Raw genomic sequence first — 22,044 nt, 5'->3', positions numbered from 1 at the left:
ATATACAGCAGGGATGGACACACACACACAGAGAAGAAAAAGAAGAGATATGAACAATTAACTTAGGAACAAAATGCACTACTGCATTACTACAAGAGAAACAAAAAAGCTTTAATGCAATCAATTCACAATACCCGCTAAATACCTAGCCTCAAAAAACAGTACATGGTTGAACTATCTCCACAATAACATTGAAATACAGAAAAGTGTAAGCTCATTAAGTTGGGATTGACTGCTTGGGTCCTGAAATTGGTTGTAATATACTGAACTGTAATGGTGTACCTTAAGTAAATAATTAATAACTGAACACAATGTATATAAAGTTATTTGTTAAAAGAATCCTGATGCTAAAGATATGTGAAATAAATCAGCGTTTCAGATGACAGTGACCCTTTTTAGTATTTAGTCCCTAATTTCAGTCCTTAATGGTATATATTCTGTTTTGCAAAGCTGTAAGTTCAGTGGTGACTTGTTTCTTAATTTACTGTCACTCTTATTTAATTGTTATATTTATGAAGCATCTAAACATAGATGGCAAAAGCTGAATATAGCTTAATTTTCATTTCTGTTTTTTTGAGTATACCTGAAACATCTAGCTCTGTGCTAACATTGTAGATGTTAAAAGTAAAGTGAGGATGTTTCCAATTTTTATTTATTTTATTTACTAATGAATACAGAAAGTGCAGGACACAGAGAAATATCAAACTTTGCTGGGTTTTTTTTTTTTACTGTCAAGGGCTGCTTGACGCAGCAGTGGTCTTTAAGAGCTGTTTGCTAAAGAAAAGTTGGTGTGTTTTTCAAAATAATTTGAATTACATTTTTTTTATGTTTAAATGGAAGAAAAGGGAACAGTAATCCTAATTATTTTTGTGCTCAGGTTAAATATGTTCAGTTCTATTGTTCAGTTCAGGATCTAAAGTTGTTGAGACCAGAACTCAATTTTGATATTTATTTGTTACACAAGCCATAACAAATATAGTAGATTTAAGAAAAAACTGTTACAGAGTTTTAATAAAGATTGCATTTTTCATGACAAAAATGAGTACTTTTTTGAGGCACTAACTGATATGCTATACGCTATTACGGTCAGCTATTATGTTATTTGCCTGTAACATTGTCAAAAAGGGCAAATGTATTACACTCTTGGCTGGTTATTACGTTATCGGCTCAGTTATTACATTTTCAAAGTTTTTTTTTTTTTGCATCAGGCCCATAACGTAATAACCGGCCAATAACGTAATAAGTTATTACGTTATTGGTCAAAAATTATTACGTTATAGGTTTAGGACTTTTATTACGTTATTGGTCAGTTATTACGTTATGGGCCTATTACATTTTAAAAAGGTCAAATTTATTACGTTATGGGTCATTATTACGCTATGGGTCGTTATTACGTTATGGGCTTCTACAAATAAGAACTTAGAATAAAATTATTTCAATAATTACAACCATTACCAGCATTACTTGTAGTAAAAAGTCAAACTATAAAAATGACTTTTAAGAAATGATTTAAACAAAAATATTGAGTTAGCACATTGCAGCTATAGGCAAGAGGCAGATGTATGTTTGGGTTTTCTTCGGGTTCTCCGGTGTCCTTTTACAATCCACAAACATGCTTCAGTTAACTGGTGATTCGAAATTGTCTGTAAGTGTGAATGTGAGTGTGCTTGTTTGTCTTAGTGGTTTAATTGTATTATTGTGTTTATGTTGTCTGTTGTTTGTTGCAGTTTTGCTGTAAAAGAGTTTCCATTACTCAATAGAAGATCCTACACAGAACACATCAAACTCCACCTCATGGGGGCAGTGTTCTTTAGGACATCCCTTGACCTCAGCCCACGACTATTCAAGATATGCTTTCAACCTCTACACGACATTCATGAAGACAACATGTGACATTTGACAGTGACCTTGAATTAAACATTAAGCATAGTGTGCATCAACAGAGGAGCATAGCAGCTGAATATTTATGTCACTATTTCACATATTATCAAGCATTAAGTGAGACACCATACCAAGGCAGATTCCCATGTTTTGAATTAAAAATCCTACAAAGCAATACTACATATCTTGAGTTCCTTGAATTTTATGTCAAATTCAGGTGAAACTCTGGTGTGGAATGACAGTGCAGTGCAATAACCCAAGAAAAAGAAATTGTAAATTTCCCGATCTCATAATTAAGACCTACTAGCTCATAATAGTCATTAAAATTGTTTAGGAAAAAAAGCACACTGATTTGCTTACACTTGCTTCATTCATTCAAGAGCAGAATGATATAGGATGCTTCATGGACACAAAATTGCTAAATGTTGTTAGTCAGGTCAGATACTATGCATTGTTGCGATATAACTCCTTTACAGTAAAAGGACAGTATCTGTGTTTTCACTCTTGCATGTGGTGGCATATTCAACTGTTTTCTTCGGCTTCCTCCCACAGTTAAAAGACTTGGTGAGGTTAACTGGTGATTCTAAATTGTCTGTAGCTGTGAATGTAAGTGGGCTTGGTTGTTCTGTTCTGCTACCAGTGATGGACTGGTGACCTGTCCGGGATGTACCCTGCCTTCATCCTGCCACGATGGATCTGAAATTAAGCAATCAACACATGACTGAAGTGTAGACTTTCAGCTATAATTCAAGGGGTTTCACTAAAATATTGCATTAACTGTTGATGAAGTACACACATTTTGATACAGTTCCTCCATTTTTACTGGCTCAAATGTAATTAACTAATGAGCAATTTCATGTCCATCTGTGGCCTATTTCCTCAGTATTTCAGGACAATTAAGGGGATCAAAGGTCTGGAGTTGATTTTAAGTGTTGAAATTGCTTTTGGCAGCTGTTAATAGGAACACTCAATGTCTATTCCAAAGAGGTGCCATTGTAAGTAAAGAAGACCATCATTAAGCTGAAAAAACAAAGCAGACGTATTGGAGCAATAGCATAAGCGTTACAACTAGCTAAATTGATCACATGGTATGGTGTTGTTCTCGTGGGAATTCACTGGTGAGTTAAACAACAAAACGTCTGAAAAATCACCAAAAGCAACTACAGTGGAGGATCATGGATTTCTTATCTTTGTGAGGAAAATCCTTTCACAACATCTGGCAAAAAAGAACACTCTCAATGTGATAGCTGCATCATTCTCAAAGTCTACAGTCCAGAGACACCTTCATGAATGAAGGTTTACCGCAAGATGCAAGTAACTGCTAACACCTAACCACAAAGAGGCCAGATTATACTGGCATCTGAAAAAAATTGCTTAGTTTTAGAACAAGATTTTCTGGGCTCATAAAACCAAAAATGAACTTGTGGCAGAATGATGCGAAGAAATTAAAATGGAGAAGGAAATGAAGGGCTCATAAGCCAAAGCACTGCGCATCTTCTATCAAACATATGGAGGAGGCAGCATTATGTGGGCCATGGACATGTATGGCTGGCAATGGAACTAGGTCATTGATTTATTGATGATGTGACTGATATTCGTGTCACGCCCCTCTGTCTGCAGCGAGCCGGCTCATCAGTTTGATGATGAACGGCTGTGCGGAGAAGCGCAGCCAGGTGAGATTAATAATCAGCACCACATAAAGCCTGGCGCTCTCCACCACGCCGACGCTGCATCATTAAACGAACCTCTCCACTACACCACTCACCAATCTACTCGCCGTTTCACCGCCGTCCGTACCTTACTCCCTGGACTCTGTTTTTTCCCCCTCGGATTACCTTCGCCCCGTCCCATTCCTCGGATCCCGTGTCCCTCTTGGAGAATCGTGCCAGTTTCCAGCCATCGTCACATTCCCCGCCGGCTCTGTAAGCTCTGCCCTTTCCCGTCCTCCATAACCCGGACAATCTGTAAGCCACCTTCCCCTCACTCTAGTTAGTTTTTGTTTTACCTCGGCCTTCGTTTCCGTCCTTTGTTTAGTGTAGTTCTGTTTTATTTAATAGTTTTTACCTTGGCCGTTTGATCCTCCCTTAGTTGGTTAATTCAGTTTAGTTCTCCTCCTGCTCTCTCCCCTCCCGCTTTAGTTATGATGACTTTCTGTTTTGTCTACCTTTTATTTAATTAAAACATTATTAATTCATCCTTCTGTTTGTGCCTGCTGCTTGGGTTCTCCTGTCTGGTTTTCGTGACAATTAGTGGTAGGAGGATGAATTCTAAAGTGTATAGAGCCATATCTTCTGCTCAGATTAAGTCAACTGCTGCGTAACTGGCAGGATGAGAACAATGCTTCAAAATGTGGATGAAAAGCAGCCATGAATATTTGGGGATTGTCCAAGGGTTATTGACATCAAGCAGTCGTCAAATGTAAAGGATTCGCATCCAAGTAATAAAAATCTTCTTTACGTGTATATTTTTCTTAATGTGTTTTAAGTCTGTGAAAATATAGGGACTAAGTAAAAAAATGTGTGTGAGTCCTAAGAAGTCAATGGAATATTTTATTAAAACCCCTGAGGCAGAGCTGGAAGTCTACACTATGACTGCATTATGATTGGCTAATTTCAGGTTTCTTGTGCTGGTGTACAGAAACAAAATTGTGAAAATCATGTCACTTTCAAATACTGATCTAACTGTAAATACATTTTATAATAGTTTAATCTAAAAATTTAAATCAAGCTTAACTTAAGTTAGCCTGCTCTAAGTAGCTTAATTTCAAGGAATTTTAACCTCATAAGTACACATCTTAAAACTACCAGTATAGTTTTATTGTACTTTTGAATAAAAGTTGGTGTATAGACTAAGGTATCACAAATACAAAGGATCAAATTACCAAAATAAACTCTCTGTTGTAAAGTAATGCAAATTTGAGAGAGTTAAAGTTACATTTGATTAGCTCAATCTATGGCAATTTACAGTTTGTTAATGCTTCTGACTGGCTATGACTGGTTGACTGATCATTTTGCTGCTCTCACTGTATCATTCACTGATTAGAACAAAGAGCCACAACCACAAGGGAGCACATTCACTGGCAAACACTGAAGATTCTCCAAGGGATAAAGGTCTCCCAAAAAGTCACTAGATCCATCACTCAGCACTTCATCAAAAATGAGCAAGTTCAACAGGTCTACTGAATACCCGTTCAGTTTTACACCAAATTTTGTTACAGCACGACTTTAAGAGAATTCACAGAAACAGAAATGTCAGAAGTAGCTGTAGAGCAGCACTGATCTTCCTTACCTTTGCAGACTGTGCCATTCTCCACTCCCTCATACCCGGCTTTGCACATGCAGCGCCCAATGGGTACCATCCACTCTCCATCCCCATTACAGTAGAGCTTGATGGGTACATCCACCTCCTCCCCATTAGGAACACACACTCCTCTGGCTGCAACCAAAGAGGTGCTCTCTGCTCCAGATAAAGTCTCAGGAAAGACGGCGCCATTCTGGATTACAAGGGGACATTTCCTGTAGAAAACTCGAACAGCAATAAGTGACATGCAGGCCCCATAATCCTGGAAAGCGAGGTAGAACCCATTGCGTGAAACAGGTCCAAAGCTTCGAACTTCACTGTTGATCTTCATGATGCGGCCACCAAGATCAACCTGAGAGAAACTTTCATCAGCTGCTATAGTGTCCACTTTCACCCAGGGGTTCTCCATCCAGGGTGGGGATGACTTAGTGGCCATGTCCGAGTCAGACTCATAGTAATACAGATTAAAGGTCTCCTTGCAGGAACCAGGGACATTGGGTATAGAACTGCAGTCGCGCACTGAGAACTTCATCTGCACATGGATGCGCTGAGCACCACGACGGCGGATGTATTTGGTGCGTACCCAGTTGTTCTGGCTGCTGTCGAAGACATTGCACACCTGGTATGTTCGAATGGTGTTCATATTTTCATCATAGCCACTAACTTCTTCCCACTAGAAGAGAACACATTAAAAAAAACAATTAAAGCGGCACACATGTACTAAAAACACACCTACATAGAGAAATAGGTCTTCTGCAGTCCTCTGAACAGTAGCCAACAATTTTGTTTCTGCTAACCTCCTGTGATTTAAATTCCCACATTCAGATTTAGCTTATGTATGTTTTATTCTTTTTGAAATGTTAGTTGTTAAAGGTGACTACCTTCAAAATGTGTAATGGTATAACTTAGATATACCTAAGTTATAACTTTGGTATAGGTTCTTTTGCTTGTAACATGACATTGTACAATTAAATTTAACATGTTTAATCCCACTGCATTGATACTGTAAAATTCAACATTATTGCTGTTATTTTTAAATTAATCAACCATAAACTACGACAGAGCTCCCTCAATTCAAGTTAGTACATGTAATTTGTATCTGTATGTTATAATTACATGTATGCATTGCAAATGGGTGTCAACATGTCATTACACTTTTTGAAGGTAGTCACCTTTAACAATTAACATTTCAAAAAGAACAAATACATAATACTACCATTGGAATGACTACTAATACTTGTATCCCAATTTAATGTACTGAAAAGCAAAAAAATGTAATGCCCTTTTTGTGTCACAAGGTCTAGTTTAGAGCCATACCTGTAGATATCATGACATGTTGACACTCATTTGCAATGCATACATGTAATTACAACACACATACAAATTAAATGTACTAACTTGAATTCAGGGAGCTTTGTAGTAGTTCATGGTTGATTAATTTAAAAATACAATAATAATGTTGAATTTTACAGTATCAGTGCAGTGGGATTAAACATGTTAAATCTAATTGTACAATGTCATGTTACAAGCAAAAGAACCTATACCAAAGTTATAACTTAGGTATAACTTAGGTATACCATTACACTTTTTGAAGGTAGTCACCTTTAACAACTAACATTTCAAAAAGAACAAAACATACATAATACTACCATTGGCATGACTACTACACACGTGGACAAAATTGTTGGTACCCCTCAGTTAAAGAAGGAAAAACCCACAATTCTCACTGAAATCACTTGAAACTCACAAAAGTAACAATAAATAAAAATTTATTGAAAATTAAATCATCAAAAACAGCCATTACTTTTGAATTGTTGATTAACATAATTATTTAAAAAAACAAACTAATGAAACAGGCCTGGACAAAAATGATGGTACCTCTATAAAAGATTGAAAACTATTTGACCAGAGTGACATGATTAACTCAGGTGTGTCATTTAATTGACATCACAGGTGTTTCCAAACTCATAATCAGTCAGTCTGCCTATTTAAAGGGAGACAAGTAGTCACCCTGCTGTTTGGTGAAAAGGTGTGTACCACACTGAACATGGACAACAGAAAGCGAAGGAGAGAATTGTCCCAGGACATCTGAAAAAAAAATTATAGACAAACATCTTAAAGGTAAAGGCTATAAGACCATCTCTAAACAGCTTGAAGTTCCTGTGACAACAGTGGCTCATATTATTCAGAAGTTCAAGACCCACGGGACAGTAGCCAACCTCCCTGGACGTGGCCGCAAGAGGAAAATTGATGACAAATTGAAGAGACGGATCGTTGGAATTGTATCCAAAGAGCCCAGAGCAACCTCCAAAGAAATTAAAGGTGAACTCCAAGGCCAAGGTACATCAGTGTCAGATCGCACCATTCGTCGTTGTTTGAGCCAAAGTGGACTTCATGGGAGACGACCAAGGAGGACACCACTGCTGAAAAAAACTCATAAAAAAGCCAGACTGGAATTTGCAAAAATGCATGTTGACAAGCCACAAAGCTTCTGGGAGAATGTCCTTTGGACAGATGAGACCAAACTGGAGCTTTTTGGTAAGGCACATCAACTCTATGTTCATAGACTCAAAAACCAAGCGTACGAAGAAAAGAACACTGTCCCTACGGTGAAACATGGAGGAGGCTCAGTAATGTTTTGGGGCTGCTTTGCTGCATCTGGCACAGGGTGTCTTGAAAGTGTGCAAGGTACGATGAAATCTGAAGACTATCAAGGCATTCTGGAGAGAAATGTGCTGCCTAGTGTCAGAAAGCTTGGTCTCAGTCGCAGGTCATGGGTCTTCCAACAGGACAACGATCCAAAACACACAGCCAAAAACACCCAAGAATGGCTGAGAGAAAAGCGTTGGACTATTCTAAAGTGGCCTTCTATGAGCCCAGATCTGAATCCCATTGAACATATGGAAGGAGCTGAAACATGCCATTTGGAGAAGACACCCATCAAACCTGAGACAACTGGAGCTGTTTGCTCATGAGGAGTGGGCCAAAATACCTGTTGACAGCTGCAGAACGCTCATTGACAAATACAGAAATCGTTTAATTGCAGTGATTGCCTCAAAAGGTTGTGCAACAAAATATTAAGTTATGGGTACTATCATTTTTGTCCAGCCCTATTTCATTAGTTTGTTTTTTAAAATAATTATGTTAATCAACAATTCAAAAGTGATGGCTGATTTTGATTATTTAATTTTCAATAAATTTTTATTTATTGTTACTTTTGTGAGTTTCAAGTGATTTCAGTGAGAATTGTGGGTTTTTCCTTCTTTAACTGAGGGGTACCAACAATTTTGTCCACGTGTGTAATACTTGTATCCCAATTTAAAGTACTGAAAAGCAAAAAATGATTTTGACATTACCCATGCCATTTTGAGTAAGAATATCTCAGTAACTACAAATATAACCCTGCTGTTTTTTGTACAGTGATAGAAGACAGATGGAACTGTCTTGTAGAAAAATTTGGGGTCTCTGGTACCTGTCCCACACTGAGATTTTTGCCACCAAAAATAGCCAATTAAAAATCTCGTCCAACTATGGGGGCTCATATTTTTCCAAACTGAGGTACCTAAAAAGCTCCAGTTTGCTAAGTTATCACACAAGTTTGTGTAGAATGGAACCCAGGGGTGTTAGAACACGTCTGTGCAGTATTTCTAGTACTTTCAAGGTCCCAAACCCCACTTGTGAGTAGGTAGCTCTTAATTTTTAGCATTTTTAGCAAGCCCCCATGGCCTGCAGAGTGTAGGGAAACACCTGAGGATGTTTGTGGGGCACTAGCTACATGCAGAGGCCTTGTTTACCAACTCACAGCTCTCTGGTATGTCTATAGGCTGAGAAAAAAAAACACTTAAAGATACAAAAAAACGCTGGTGAGGCTTTTTATAGCCCAAATTCTGAAAATTTCAGACCCCCACAACTCAGAAACTATTTGAGCTACAGGCCTACAATTTTGCATAGAAAGTACTTTTGTGACTATCTAATAGCATGCAAATTTAGGACTAATTTGAAAATGGTGTGGCAACCACCATCTGGTCAAACCACACGGAATGACCCAGGAGCTCCACATTTTGATGATAATAATTCTCTACTTTTACCTGCACAGGGTGTTGACTGCAGGGCTTTTATTTGTAATAGTGCATATTTATGTTGTTGTGCTGGTACTTCTACTTAATTACAGACATAAATACTTTTTGTCACGACTGTAAATTACTTAAATTAACTGTCTTTAGGCTTTTTTGTGAGCATCTGTAAACTCAGACAATGGTCTCCCCAAACATCAAAGCAAAGCTGCAATACACGCTGGTCCATCAACAGTGAGATACAATGAGATGCTGAGGTAGTTCAGTCAGTAGGAACTACTATTCAAAAGTTTGGGGTCACTTAGAAACGTCCTTATTTTTGAAAGAAAAACCTTTTAAAATAAAGATAGCATTAAATGAATCATAAATACAGTCTAGACAGTGTTAATATGGTAAATGATAATTCTAGCAGGAAACGGCTGATTTTTAATGAAATATCTACATAAGGGTACAGGGGAACATTTCCAGCAATTGTCACTCCTGTGTTCTAATTGTACATTGTGTCAGCTTATGGTGTTGAAAGGCTAATTGATGATTAGAAAACCCTTGTGCAGTTATGTTAGCACATGAAGAAAAGCATGAGTTTTCACGGAAAACAAGAATTGCCTGGGTGACCCTAAACTTTTGAACGGTTGTGTACATTCTAGCAAAGTTACCAAAGCATCAGCGACACGGTAGAAAAACATTTGTAAAGTGACAATATGTTTTACAAATTGTTCTTAGTGTGTTCTACTTACCCCCTGTGATGGGTAGAGGGTCCAGCCTAGCTCTGCTGTTGCAGTTGTTGAATCCATCAGTACTTCTGCAGAAGACAAAAGCAAAAAGGTTGGAGTTGGACAAATATTTGCTTTTACAGTAAACAACAGAAGTACACTGTGCAATACCATTTAAAAGTAAATTGCTTCAAAACTGTATTACCTGTATTGTATTATCAATTATTGTATTATTTATAAGTAGACTAGTAGAATGGTCACTATTACGAGCATAGTACCCCTAACCAGTTGATGTAGTTCTCTCAAAATGAGACCACAGAAAGTGTACTATTTGCACAATGCCACTCTAAAAAACAGACAAGCATGTCCTTCAGACTTAGCACAGAGGCTATCAGTGAAATCAGATTTTTTTGACAGCTCAGATAGTGTGAGGGACATTACATGACGGCATCCAAGACCATTGCTTGCTCTTTGGCACAACATGTGAAATTAAACTTTTCCTAAGAACATGAAAAGAACCCTGATGAGCACTGAGAGCACATTATTTGGTCATATGAGACCAGGATAAATTTGTTTGGCTTAGAAGGGGTCCAGCATGGTTTAAGCATGGCTAGCTATGGCACAGTGGGGCGTTGTATTTTAATTTGATTGTCAATTACAATTTTCATTTTTTTTTCTTTATGTCTGTTCCTTTTTCATTACTTCATTTTGCTTTTCAAAGTTTTTTTCTTTTTACAATGCCTTAAAAACAACTTTCTGTACGTTTTGGCGTGGAGGGGAGCAGTCTGAGGGGAGGGGCAAGGAACATGATTTACATATAATTTGCATATCAAGGAGCATCATCCTCCCTCCAGAACCAGTCAGTGACTGACATGACCGCAGGTTCAGGTATCACAATCCTGCCTCTTTATGTTTATATGAAAACAATTCATATGTGTATATTCTGAGGTTTCTAAGATTTCTATAGATCTTTATCTACCATTTTAGAGGCGTTGATTTATTGACAGCTGTAGTTTGTGATGCAGTTGAACTGTACCGTCTTATTCTCAGTTATATCAGTGGATCCACAAAAAAAAACTGCTCAGGAACTGATTATTGAAGAATTACTAAGAATGAATAAACCTCAAACAGGGATGGATGGGTTTACACTTTTAATATTATTATTATTTATTTATTATTTTTATATACAATAATGTTGAGTTAGCACATTGCACTTTTGTTTTAAACCAGTGTGATAATGCATTGCACTATAATTTCCCTTATTTATTTATTTCTTATTCTAGATGATCATTTTATTGTGGTATGTGTTGTCTGTGTAGCAGACCCCTCTGTCTAAGACCAGAAGATCAGATTGGAACTTGACAAAAAGTACAGAGATGAGCCTCAAAAATTCTGGGACAACATTTCATGGATTGTTGAGAAGAAGATGAACCTTTACCAAAGTGATGGAATGGCTAAAGTTTGGAAAAAGAAAGGATCTGCTCATGGTCTCAAACATACAAGCTCATCTGTGAAACACAGTGGAGGTAATGTCATGGCTTGGGCTGGCATGGCTTCTTCTGAGACAGCCTCATTAATCTTCAATGATGGAACACATGATGGCAGCAGCAAAATGAACTCAGGAGACTATAGAAACATTTTGTCAGTCAGTTTGAAGAAAGATGCAACCAAACTGATTGGGAGATCCTTCATGGTGCAGCAAGATAATAACTCAAAACACACTGCCAAAAAAGTGGAAAGTTTTACACTGGCCAAGTCAATCTCCAGACTTAAACCCTATAGAGCTACATTTTTAACTGCTAAAGAGGAGACTGAAGGGAGTAACCCCCTAAAACAAATAACTGAAAGAGGTGGTGAAAGCCTGGAAAAGCATTGTAAAAGAAGAAGGTAAAAAATATGATGATGTCAATGAGTCACAGGCTTGATGCGGTTATTGCAAGGAAAGGATTTGTAATTGAATAGGAAGTCTTATTCACGTTAATCTATTTAAAGTCGATCTGTTCCAATTCTTTCGGTGTTTTGCTACAAATAATGTTATTTTATAAGTTGTGTATCAGATCCAGATGTAAATACCCAGAAATAAAAGCTGAATTGTTGATCTCTTGTCTCATATTTATCGTTTGATGTCAAACTTCAATGTCTTCAGTCTACAGCAAGAATAAGGAATTGACCTCATTGTTCCAATACTTTTGGAGGGGGAATGTATGCACAGACAAAAAAAACAAAAAAAAAAACACTGTGCGTCTCCTCTTCCTGATGCTCTTCAGTGGAGCTGATCAGATTCGGTTTCCATTAACACCATCATGCTGGTACAGATGCTGTTGCAGAAGGTCAATGAAAGGAGCTGCTGATGCTCTGTCTGTGGAGTCTCTCAGCAGTCAGCATCCTGCTATTGCATATGCACACCTGCATAGTGCCGGATTAAGTTTTATGCTTTTACAGCTAAAACCTGTGCATGTGAAAAACAATCTCTTACTGATTTCAGTTTGGTGTTGGCACGACAAGTATACCAACACAATGAAATGAATAATAGGTTGCCCAGAAAAAAGGTTGAACTCAAGTAATGTTGCAAATGTCAGTGCTGGCTAAAAATAATGTGTACAGCCACACATTCCCAGTAGATCACTTTGAGCAGTGTATTTTAAGCTAAATTAAGTTTTACTGTCTCATTTAAAATCATCTCAAGCTTTCTGTCCTGGGTTGTATGTTATAAAGTCACAGGTTATTATATCAACATACCCACTCCAATGCAGCCACTCCCCCCCCCTTTTTTTAATTTACTCTGTTCATTTTATTTTGAGCATTTTTTAAAATACCACAGCTCTCTGAGAGCTCCTCTGCCTATCTGGAGACATCTGCTCTTTGTGTCACTACATCTATAGTGACATCCATAAGCTCCATGCCATCCCCCCAGCAGAGTGGAACATCAGACGGGACTATACAGCTAAGACTTTGTATCCAACACGTTCAATTATTTACATCATCCTGACAGAGTGTTGCTGAGTCACGCTTGTTCCTTCAGTGGCTTTTAGGGAAGAGCAACGATCCCAAAGTGTTAGTGGCTACAAATCACAGTTCACCTCTTCTTCTGCCTCTGTGTTCCTAAATCTTATTACAAAAGCTAATCCCGTCTGATTGGACTTAATGCTCCCCTTAAGGCAATAAAATACTGAAGGTCATAAATGAAAACATCTGACAAGTCATCCAATATTTCAACAGGAATAGCTTGACATCTCTTACTGTGTGCTGAGAAGACACACTCCTTAAACACACAACTGCACACTACTTGTCAATTCAGATGGGTTTATGCATCCAAGTAGCTATTAGCTAACAGAGCAGTCAGCATACATATCATTGGCATTAAACATCCTGCTTTCATTTTCAAGTTGCTGTTGCTAGACAAGTAGCAAAACTGTAGCAACTAATATGTACTGTAGCTCTGTGTAAGAAAGACACAAAATGGGCATTAGTCTTCTTTTTGTTTTTGCCATTAGTCTTAATCACCCTAGTTATCAACCCCACGTGTCATCCTGTGTCATCGTGTGAGCCCTGTAGAGTTGAAATTACCATAAGATCAGACAGTTCAAAACTCCTGATAGTCAACTATTCTTCACACAAAAGCCCATTCTCTGGTTTAACCTTCTTCAATTCGAGAATTTTCAGTTCAATCACTGGTAAACGTAAGAATTAGTTGTTGTTAACATAAGTTTTAGTATTTTTCATTACTTTCTCTTGTGTTTGGTATAAAGCTAAAGGACATCTGTTTAATGCAGCAAATAGTCAGGTATGCAAAGGTAAGAAAATAGAGGTGGTTTTATCTTCTATCTCAAGCTTTTTTTCATTTTTACACAAGTACTTATTTTTACTTGTACTTATTTCACATCTACACATACAGTAGAAGAGCAAATTTCTTGGGATCAAATATGTTCTTCATGAAACTGAGCTGCAGCACGGTGGCCAAGACCATACAGCGGTTTGACAGGACAGGTTCAACTCAGAACAGGCCTCGCCATGGTCGACCAAAGAAGTTGAGTGCACATGTGCAGCGTCATATCCAGAGGTTGGAAAATAGACGTATGAGTGCTGCCAGCATTGCTGCAGAGGTTGAAGGGGTAGAGGGTCAGCTTGTCAGTGTTCAGACCATACGCTGCACACTGCATCAAATTGATCTGCATGGCTGTTGTCCCAGAAGGAAGCCTCTTCTAAAGATGATGCACAAGAAAGCCCGGAAACAGTTTGCTAAAGACAAGCAGACTAAGGACATGGATTACTGGAACCATGTCCTGAGGTCTGATGAGACCAAGATAATCTTATTTGGTTCAGATGGTGCCAAGCGTGTGTGGCGGTAACTGGGTGAGGAGTACAAAGACAAGAGTGTCTTGCCTACAGTCAAGCATGGTGGGAGTGTCATGGTCTGGGGCTGTATGAGTGCTGCCAGCACTGGAGAGCTACAGTTCATTGAGGAAAAAAATGAATGTCAACATGTACTGTGACATACTGAAGCAGAGCATGATCCCTTCCCTCCCGTAATTGGGCCACAGGGCAGTATTTTAACATGACCACAACCCCAAACACACCTCCAAGATGACCACTGCTTTGCTAATGAAACTGAGGATAAAGGTGATGGAGTGGCCAAGCATGTCTCCAGACCTAAACCCTATTGAGCATCTGTGGGGCATCTTCAAACGGAAGGTAGAGCTGCGTCAGGCCTCTAACATCCACTGGCTCTGTGATGTCGTCATGGAGGAGTGGAAGAGTATACCAGTGGCAACCTGTGAAGCTCAGGTGAACTCCATGCCCAAGAGGGTTAAGGCGGTGATGGAAAATTATGGTGGCCACACAAAATATTGACACTTTGGGCCCAATCTGGACATTTTCATTTGGGGTGTACTCATTTTTGTTGCCAGTGGTTTAAACATTAATGGCTGTGTGTTGTGCTATTTTGAGGGGATAGTAACTTTACACTGTTATACAAGCTGTGCATCGGCTACTTTACATTGTATCAAAGTGTCATTTCTTTATTGTTGTCCCATGAAAAGATAGAATTAAATATTTGCAAAAATGTGAGGGGTGTACTCACTTTTGTGAGATCCTGTATATGCTGGGGAAACAGAGATATTTTGTCCCCTAATGTACAAATCTATGTATTTCTCAGCAATAAGAAATCATATATGTTGTGAAACTCAACACAACATATCTTTGGGTGATAAAACTGAATTAAGCTGTGGGATGAGGTAGGATGCCAAACTGGATCAAGAATTTTAAATGTTTTTTTAAGAAGAGGTGTCTCTAGATTCAGTGAAGAAGGAGTGCTAAATGTAGGGAATGCACAATGATTAATGATTTTTTTTTATTAAGTCAAAACAGGTTTTGGTGTATCACTAGTCGCTGATAATAGCCGTATATGGAAAAGAGGTTAAAATGTAGACGGCGTTCACATGCAGCTGCAGCAGGCTCTGGGAAATGTTGTAAAATGTATCTGTAGCATACCAAGGAGCAGAATGACAATTTACAGTGCGAGGTATGTCAAAGCAGCACAAATCAAAATCCAGGATCCTTTCTGACAGCTGTAAATTTAGCAGGAGACCATCTGAGAAGACAGCTAACCCAAAACTTTCATACAAATGGAACATCTGCACAAGACTCTCGGACAACAGGGTGTCTCCTACTTTCCAAAGGAACCGATAATGTTCACAACTGTCAAGCATCTCTCGAGAAGAAAGAACTGCATTCTTTGCTGTGACCTCCTGACCTGCTTTTCTTTCAAACAAACAAACAAAAAAAAAAACATAAATAGAAATGAACTAAACAGTTTTAAAACCTAAAATTCGGGAGTGCCAATAACACCCAAAATCTGTTCAAAATTTAAACAAGATAGTGGATCATCAGAACCAGTTTTAGAAAATGATGTTTACAGAATTTATAATTATCTTTGGAACTGTACAAGATAAACTTATCAAGTTGGATTTCATCATCACCCAAACATTAGGATTTCAGACCTGCCATTATGATAGCTATTTAAAGAAAAACAGATCTATATGTTTAATAAAAAAATATGTAAAAGTAAGTTCTAAAGTTATTTGGTCTCTGACCACTTATGGAGAGTGGAGTTCAACACCACCTCTGCGGAACTGAGCACATCCATGATTGGCTAGATAGTTATTTGAATTTCACTCCAAAACTTAACGTATATAGGAAAATCACTGGAATCCAACTGGAGACTTGTTTATTACTGGGGGTTTGTTTTTTCTTAATTATGCACTTTTTTCTAATATATGAAGGTGTTCTCCTTTTACAAACATATTCAATTCAATTTAATTCAATTTTAGCTATATGGTGCCAATTACAATTAACATTGTCTCAAGTAGGCATGGGCCGGTATGAGATTCTGACGGTATGATAACCTTAGGCAAAAATATCACGGTTTCACGGTATTATGATTGCAGCTCTAAAATGTTAGAGAGTAAACTAGCTGTTGTTATCCATCTTAGCAATAAAGATTGATGAAAGAAAAAAAGTTGTGGATAACTTTTTTTTTTTTTACTAAGGCAGATATGGTAACTAGCATGCTAAGATAAATCCTTAGCAAGCTAGTTACCGTATCTGCCTCAGTTAAAATATAAAAAAAGTTACTAAAAGATAGAGATGAAGAAAAGATAAGATATGGTAGTTACCATATCTGCCTCGGTAACAAGCTCATTTCACTAATGTCAGACGCTAATACGCTCCTTCATTTCAAGACAGCACCTTTAATTTAGCATACAGCGATGGGTGGTGCTCCCGTAGATGCGCAATCATATTCGATCTATTGCCTCCTCGGGCTGCCACTGTCCTCAAGCACGTTTTGCACGTCGGGCGACCTTCTTCCTCCAAGCCGTGGCCGTCTGGCTTTTTACAGTAGCCGAAGTATTCCCAAACAGCCGACTTAGTCCGCTTGGACGGCGGAAAAAGTTCCGGGGGCTCGCCTCCTTCAGCCATCACACAGCCTGTAGAGCTGCCTGCTTGTCATTCACAACAAACGCAGGTGAGCGGGGGGAGGGGCGCTTTAGGCTGCAGCTTCACACAGCGTGAGGGACCTCGACTTTCTCCCTGATGAGATGTCACATTAAAAAAAAAAAACGCTCATACCGTAGGAACGGTATGACGGAAAATTTTAGTGGTTTTGAAACCTTGACTTTTTCATACCGTGGTATACCTTAAAACCGGTAACCGGCCCATGCCTAGTCTCAAGACGCTTTGCAGAACCCATATCTCTGAAACCCCAGAGCAAGCCTTAAGGTGACAGTGGCAAGAAAAAACTCCATTTTAATAGTAAGAAACCTTGAACAGAGCCCGACTCATATGGGGGGACTCATCTGCTGCTGGTCAGCTGGGCTGACAGGGACAGAAGAGGTAAAGGGGATGAGGGAGAGGGATGGGAGAAGAGGGGGTGGGGGGCAGGAAAACATAACAGACATCGGGATACATGCATGAAAAGATAGATGATAGATACAAAGTACAAGCCAACATGTAAACTGATAAGTTTACTGTTATGGTGTAAGGCTCTGTCATTAAATATACTACATATACACACGTGGACAAAATTGTTGGTACCCCTCAGTTAAAGAAGGAAAAACCCACAATTCTCACTGAAATCACTTGAAACTCACAAAAGTAACAATAAATAAAAATTTATTGAAAATTAAATAATCAAAATCAGCCATCACTTTTGAATTGTTGATTAACATAATTATTTAAAAAAACAAACTAATGAAATAGGGCTGGACAAAAATGATGGTACCCATAACTTAATATTTTGTTGCACAACCTTTTGAGGCAATCACTGCAATTAAACGGTTTCTGTATTTGTCAATGAGCGTTCTGCAGCTGTCAACAGGTATTTTGGCCCACTCCTCATGAGCAAACAGCTCCAGTTGTCTCAGGTTTGATGGGTGTCTTCTCCAAATGGCATGTTTCAGCTCCTTCCACATATGTTCAATGGGATTCAGATCTGGGCTCATAGAAGGCCACTTTAGAATAGTCCAACGCTTTTCTCTCAGCCATTCTTGGGTGTTTTTGGCTGTGTGTTTTGGATCGTTGTCCTGTTGGAAGACCCATGACCTGCGACTGAGACCAAGCTTTCTGACACTAGGCAGCACATTTCTCTCCAGAATGCCTTGATAGTCTTCAGATTTCATCGTACCTTGCACACTTTCAAGACACCCTGTGCCAGATGCAGCAAAGCAGCCCCAAAACATTACTGAGCCTCCTCCATGTTTCACCGTAGGGACAGTGTTCTTTTCTTCGTATACTTGGTTTTTGAGTCTATGAACATAGACTTGATGTGCCTTACCAAAAAGCTCTAGTTTGGTCTCATCTGTCCAAAGGACATTCTCCCAGAAGCTTTGTGGCTTGTCAACATGCATTTTTGCAAATTCCAGTCTCGCTTTTTTATGAGTTTTTTTCAGCAGTGGTGTCCTCCTTGGTCGTCTCCCATGAAGTCCACTTTGGCTCAAACAACGACGAATGGTGCAATCTGACACTGATGTACCTTGGCCTTGGAGTTCACCTTTAATTTCTTTGGAGGTTGCTCTGGGCTCTTTGGATACAATTCCAACGATCCGTCTCTTCAATTTGTCATCAATTTTCCTCTTGCGGCCACGTCCAGGGAGGTTGGCTACTGTCCCGTGGGTCTTGAACTTCTGAATAATATGAGCCACTGTTGTCACAGGAACTTCAAGCTGTTTAGAGATGGTCTTATAGCCTTTACCTTTAAGATGTTTGTCTATAATTTTTTTTCGGATGTCCTGGGACAATTCTCTCCTTCGCTTTCTGTTGTCCATGTTCAGTGTGGTACACACCTTTTCACCAAACAGCAGGGTGACTACTTGTCTCCCTTTAAATAGGCAGACTGACTGATTATGAGTTTGGAAACACCTGTGATGTCAATTAAATGACACACCTGAGTTAATCATGTCACTCTGGTCAAATAGTTTTCAATCTTTTATAGAGGTACCATCATTTTTGTCCAGGCCTGTTTCATTAGTTTGTTTTATTTAAATAATTATGTTAATCAACAATTCAAAAGTAATGACTGTTTTTGATTATTTAATTTTCAATAAATTTTTATTTATTGTTACTTTTGTGAGTTTCAAGTGATTTCAGTGAGAATTGTGGGTTTTTCCTTCTTTAACTGAGGGGTACCAACAATTTTGTCCACGTGTGTATAGCTGGTAGTAAGACGTAAACGGTGTGTAGATGAGCATATCGAGTATAGTAAGAGCGATGCAGAGTACATTGGTAGAAATGGGCAGCTAGAAGCAGTGGGCTAGAGGAAAGTCACCAACACGAACCAGAAGCAGTCAGCTCCGGGACCAGGTGAGTGATTACAATGAAATAATGGTATATATTGTAAAAAAAATGGGTAATAAGAAACGGGCTCAGTGCATTGAGACAGGTCTCTCAGCAGCCTAGGCCTATAGTAGCATAACTAGGGGCAGTACTAAGGGACAAAAAAGAAGTCAGTAACTATAAGCTTTGTCAAAAAGGAATGTTTTAAGCCTGGTCTTAAAAATAGAGAGGTTGTCTGCCTCCTAAACCCAAATTGGGAGTTGGTTCCACTGGAGAAGCGCCTGATAACTCTGCATCCCATTTGACTTTTAGAAATTCTGGTACTTTCAAATAAGTCTGCAGTCTCAGAGCAAAGAGTTCTGCTAGGATGATATGGTACTATAAGGTCTTTAAGATACCATGTAGATTTGTCATTAAGAGCTTTGTATGTCAGGAGAAGGATTTGAAATTCTACTCTAGATTTCACAGAAAGCCAATGAAGAGAAGTCTGTATAGGGGAAATATGATCTCTCTTGCCAACTCCCGTCAGTACTCTCGCTGCAGTGTTATGCATCAACTGTAAGTTTTTCAGAGAACTTTTGGGGCATCCTAATAGTAAGCAACTGCAACAGTCAAGCTTGGAAGTAACAAATACACGGACTAGTTTTTCTACATCACTATCAGACAGGATGTTCCTTTTATAATATTTCTCAGGTGAAAGAAGGAAGTACAGACTTGTTTTATGTGCGAGTTAAAAGATATATCCTGATTAAAAATAACTCTGGGGTTCCTCACAGTAGTACTGGAGGCAATGCAATGGCTAATCATCAAATGGATACTTGTCCCCTGGAATATATAGAGCTGTTGCAGTGGCTATGCATCAGTGTGTTAGATGGAAACTTGAAACAGACATTTTATGATTCAACAAACAGCCATCTACTCACAGTTTATAATCCGAGTTATCCAGATACTCCTGAAGCATAATTTAAAATCATCTTATTTCCATGAAATCTGTGGTGGCCTTATCACTTCATGACAGATTAATCAAAGAGGACATGACCACTCCTAAGTGGTGACATCACATTCAGTAGGTTGCAGAGTAATTATAGAGTCACAAGAACAACCCTGACGGAGACTTTGTCTTGGAGGGAGTGAATGACCTAAACCAGAACAAAGTGCAGATTGGCCAAAGCTGTAGAGACAATGACTAACAGAGCAGAAACTCATCTGGCTTCCACAAACTATTTACTTCAACTACCATTCCTTAATGGCTCAAGAGCTGTATGCATGGACACTGTTACAGACTAATACAGAGATATACTTATAGTAGTACATAGTATAGTAGCACAGAGTTGTGGGATGCAGCCAGTAGGAGCAGTGCTTTTCACACTGAGAACACACAGAACCACACAGACTTAAATAGACAAAAGCTGGAACATCTTACTGCATGTTTTGGTTATGGGCACTATGACGAGGAACTATAGCAGTTAATTGTTAGTGCATGTATACAAATATTTATCATATTAAAGTGTTTTTTGTAACTACAGCCAGTTATGACATTTTGTGTTAAATTCATGTAAACAATTCATGAAAAGATAACTAAACAGTATGTATCATTAGGAGAACTAGCTATGACTATAGATTGTGGATGTCAGTCTTGTATTGGTCTGTAGTCATGCTGAAATATGAGCACCCACTGTTGCATCCAAATGGCTTTTTTCCGGGTGCTCACTTCCTGTTAGTATCAGCAGCGATTAATGAGGAGCTGGGAGGGAGCGGCAAGCCAGGTGTTAGAGCTGCCGCTAAACAGGAATAAAGAGGCCATGAGCAGTGACCCAAAACCAATTCCCACAGACTCAGCCAAAAAGGACTGGAGATGTGAATGTGTCTCTGTGTTACAGCAGTGATAAAGCTGGTGGTGTTGTACACTTTCATCATTATGGAACAAATTCTGTTTTTGTTTTTTTTAGAAAAAGTAAATAATGTGTTATAATTGATTGTGATTAGTGATTATTTTTGCTTTAAATTTTATTCTTATTTTGTATCAGACTAGTTCTGAGACACCTTCTGTCAAATTAGACAAAATGTACACTTAGCGAAATCATTTTCTAGACTTGGCTCACCTCGAATCTCTTTATAAATGAGAGCAGAACCTGCATTACCTTTGTAACAACATCAACACTTTTTAACCCTTTAAGCTGCAGTCAATTCCAGCCGTTTTCAGTACAAAAAAAAAAATGCTAATATTCTATTTTTAAATTAAAAAAATTACGAAAAATACGGGGAATATTGGACGGGCATCGCAAGGTGCATTTCCTTGAAAACGACCGATTCGGGGATTTTATACCGACTTCAGGACATGTTTTGGACAAAATAGTTTACTGGCTTGTGTCGTCTGGATGTAAAAGGTTGGATTATGGCCGTTTTTTGTGGAATCTTTTTTTCTGTGTGTAATAATGAACCCGGAAATGTGAATCGCGCTGCGTGAAGCCGTGTATAGAGAATATGAATATTTGTTTTTGTCGGACAAATGTGTTTTTCTCACCCGCTGTGGTAATTGCATCTGAAAGTGGTTTATACCAGCGGATTCATGAGAATCTAAGCTTTCCATCGGCGTATAGTGTTTGTATAAGCGCATTTGCAGCCGTCGGACATTCTTGAAATTCCTATGCGAATTAGTAAGTGTACCGCCGGCGGTACACTGAAGCTTAAGGGGTTAAAATAACTTACATTGCCAAACATATGTGTGTTTCCTATAAAGCATTGCT

General features: G+C 38.6%; 1 protein-coding gene across 4 annotated transcripts in view; it reads right to left on the bottom strand.

The window, feature by feature from the left end:
• Positions 1–22,044, bottom strand: part of LOC110968556 (ephrin type-B receptor 2-like) — a 63,652-nt gene that overhangs the window by 19,026 nt on the left and 22,582 nt on the right. For all 4 annotated transcript variants that reach the window (XM_051949352.1, XM_051949351.1, XM_022218461.2 and 1 more), the window contains exons 2-3: positions 9,992–10,056; positions 5,170–5,854 (exon numbers count right to left, since the gene is read on the bottom strand). In XM_051949352.1, the coding sequence (XP_051805312.1) occupies positions 5,170–5,854; positions 9,992–10,056 (750 nt within the window). The remainder of the gene's footprint in view (positions 1–5,169; positions 5,855–9,991; positions 10,057–22,044) is intronic.

This window comes from Acanthochromis polyacanthus, chromosome 6, assembly GCF_021347895.1.
Source record: "Acanthochromis polyacanthus isolate Apoly-LR-REF ecotype Palm Island chromosome 6, KAUST_Apoly_ChrSc, whole genome shotgun sequence".
In the NCBI taxonomy this organism is placed as follows: Eukaryota; Metazoa; Chordata; class Actinopteri; family Pomacentridae; genus Acanthochromis; species Acanthochromis polyacanthus.
The sequence above is the reverse complement of the archived record's forward strand: the minus strand, read 5'-3'. Positions and strand labels throughout refer to the sequence as shown.